General features: G+C 44.0%; 1 protein-coding gene across 1 annotated transcript in view; it reads right to left on the bottom strand.

The window, feature by feature from the left end:
* Positions 1–1378, bottom strand: part of ARMC6 (armadillo repeat containing 6) — a 6340-nt gene that overhangs the window by 290 nt on the left and 4672 nt on the right. The window contains exon 6 of the mRNA XM_035898200.1: positions 804–941. Within this exon, the coding sequence (XP_035754093.1) occupies positions 804–941 (138 nt within the window). The remainder of the gene's footprint in view (positions 1–803; positions 942–1378) is intronic.

The following is a 1378-nucleotide window of genomic DNA, read 5'->3' as shown; positions in this document are numbered from 1 at the left end:
AACACAGAAAGCAGATCTGGCTCCAGCTAAAGAATCTTTTCTGGGCAACCAAACGCGAGATGCTATAGACAGCAACAAATCATTTCCTGGAAGAATAAAATCCACGGACAAAAGTATGGCTGCTATTTCATGTTGAAGTTTATACAACAAAACCTCCCGCTTCTGTCAGAAAACCCAGCAAACCTCAAACACCAGCCAGGCAATACCAAAGACTTCTTTAAATAATACTAAGACAGATTTCTCCAGTTACAGTGGGCCCACTTTTCCACCCCCTTGTATGCTGTTCCAGGCACCTTCCCTGGCAGTTGGCTTAAACCACTCTTTCAGAAAGTATTTTCTATGGTATTTTAATACTCTGGAGAGCATGAAAGTGGACACAGGACCTCCTGAGACTTGTATGAGAAACCAGAGGCTAACTTCTTGCCATACAGGTGTTTTATTTGACTCTGGAAAACAGATGGCAAGGTCTCCTACAGGACATAAAACATCATAGCACAGGCTGGGTCTGAAAGAGCCTATCCTCATCCTGCTCTTTTCAGGAGGAGGAAGAGTAATGCCTGGAAGAGAAGCATAGCATTCCACAGTCGCTTGAACCCGAGTTCAGGTGGATTTGAAACCCAAACTAAATTTTGCTCTGATCACATCAGGGTGACAGAGGTAGGGAGTCCTGCATTTAGACGCTGCATTCCCAACATACTCAGAACCTGTTGGTGTTTGTCAAGAAAAGGACAAAATCCCAGTGGAGCAGCGAACACAGCCAACACCAATCCTGAATAAATCATCAAGTGCTCTGAGGCAAATACCTGTACAGCCACTTCTCGTGGGTGCGCTTTCATAGCCTGAAGAGCTGCCAACGCCCCTCCGCCTTCCATGATGACATTACAGTTCTCAGGTTTGCGCAAAGCCAACATGCACAAGGCTGCACAACCTTGCTCACAGATCTGCGAGACAAAGCGGGAGAGAGAGACACTCACAGGCTGAAAGTGTTGCTTTAAGGAAAAAAAAAAAAAGTGGAGTTTGTTTCCTTTTTTGGCAATTTTAAAAAATTTGTTCTTATTTTTTAAAGTTTCTCACACTGAAACATTCTGCTTCTCTGGCACGGAAACCAAGTTTTACAGCCCAGAGGTGTAAAACACTGCATCCAGTATCCATCCAATTCAGGAACAAGAAACAACCCTAATTAATAAGCTGGACGTACCTTTACATTCACACAAATATTTGCCAAAGCATGCACTTAACCACTCTGCAACCACTGGATGTTGAAGGTTTAACACACTGCTCAGCTGCAAACATTTAACAACCGTGCTTCGAATGTATCTGCTCTCAGCATAGGCTGTTTATCACAAGTCAGAGCAACGCTGTCGGGTGTTCCCCCTAA

The sequence above is a fragment of the Egretta garzetta genome, unplaced genomic scaffold (genome assembly GCF_000687185.1).
Source record: "Egretta garzetta isolate BGI_Z169 unplaced genomic scaffold, ASM68718v1 scaffold567, whole genome shotgun sequence".
Taxonomy (NCBI): Eukaryota; Metazoa; Chordata; class Aves; order Pelecaniformes; family Ardeidae; genus Egretta; species Egretta garzetta.
The sequence above is the reverse complement of the archived record's forward strand: the minus strand, read 5'-3'. Positions and strand labels throughout refer to the sequence as shown.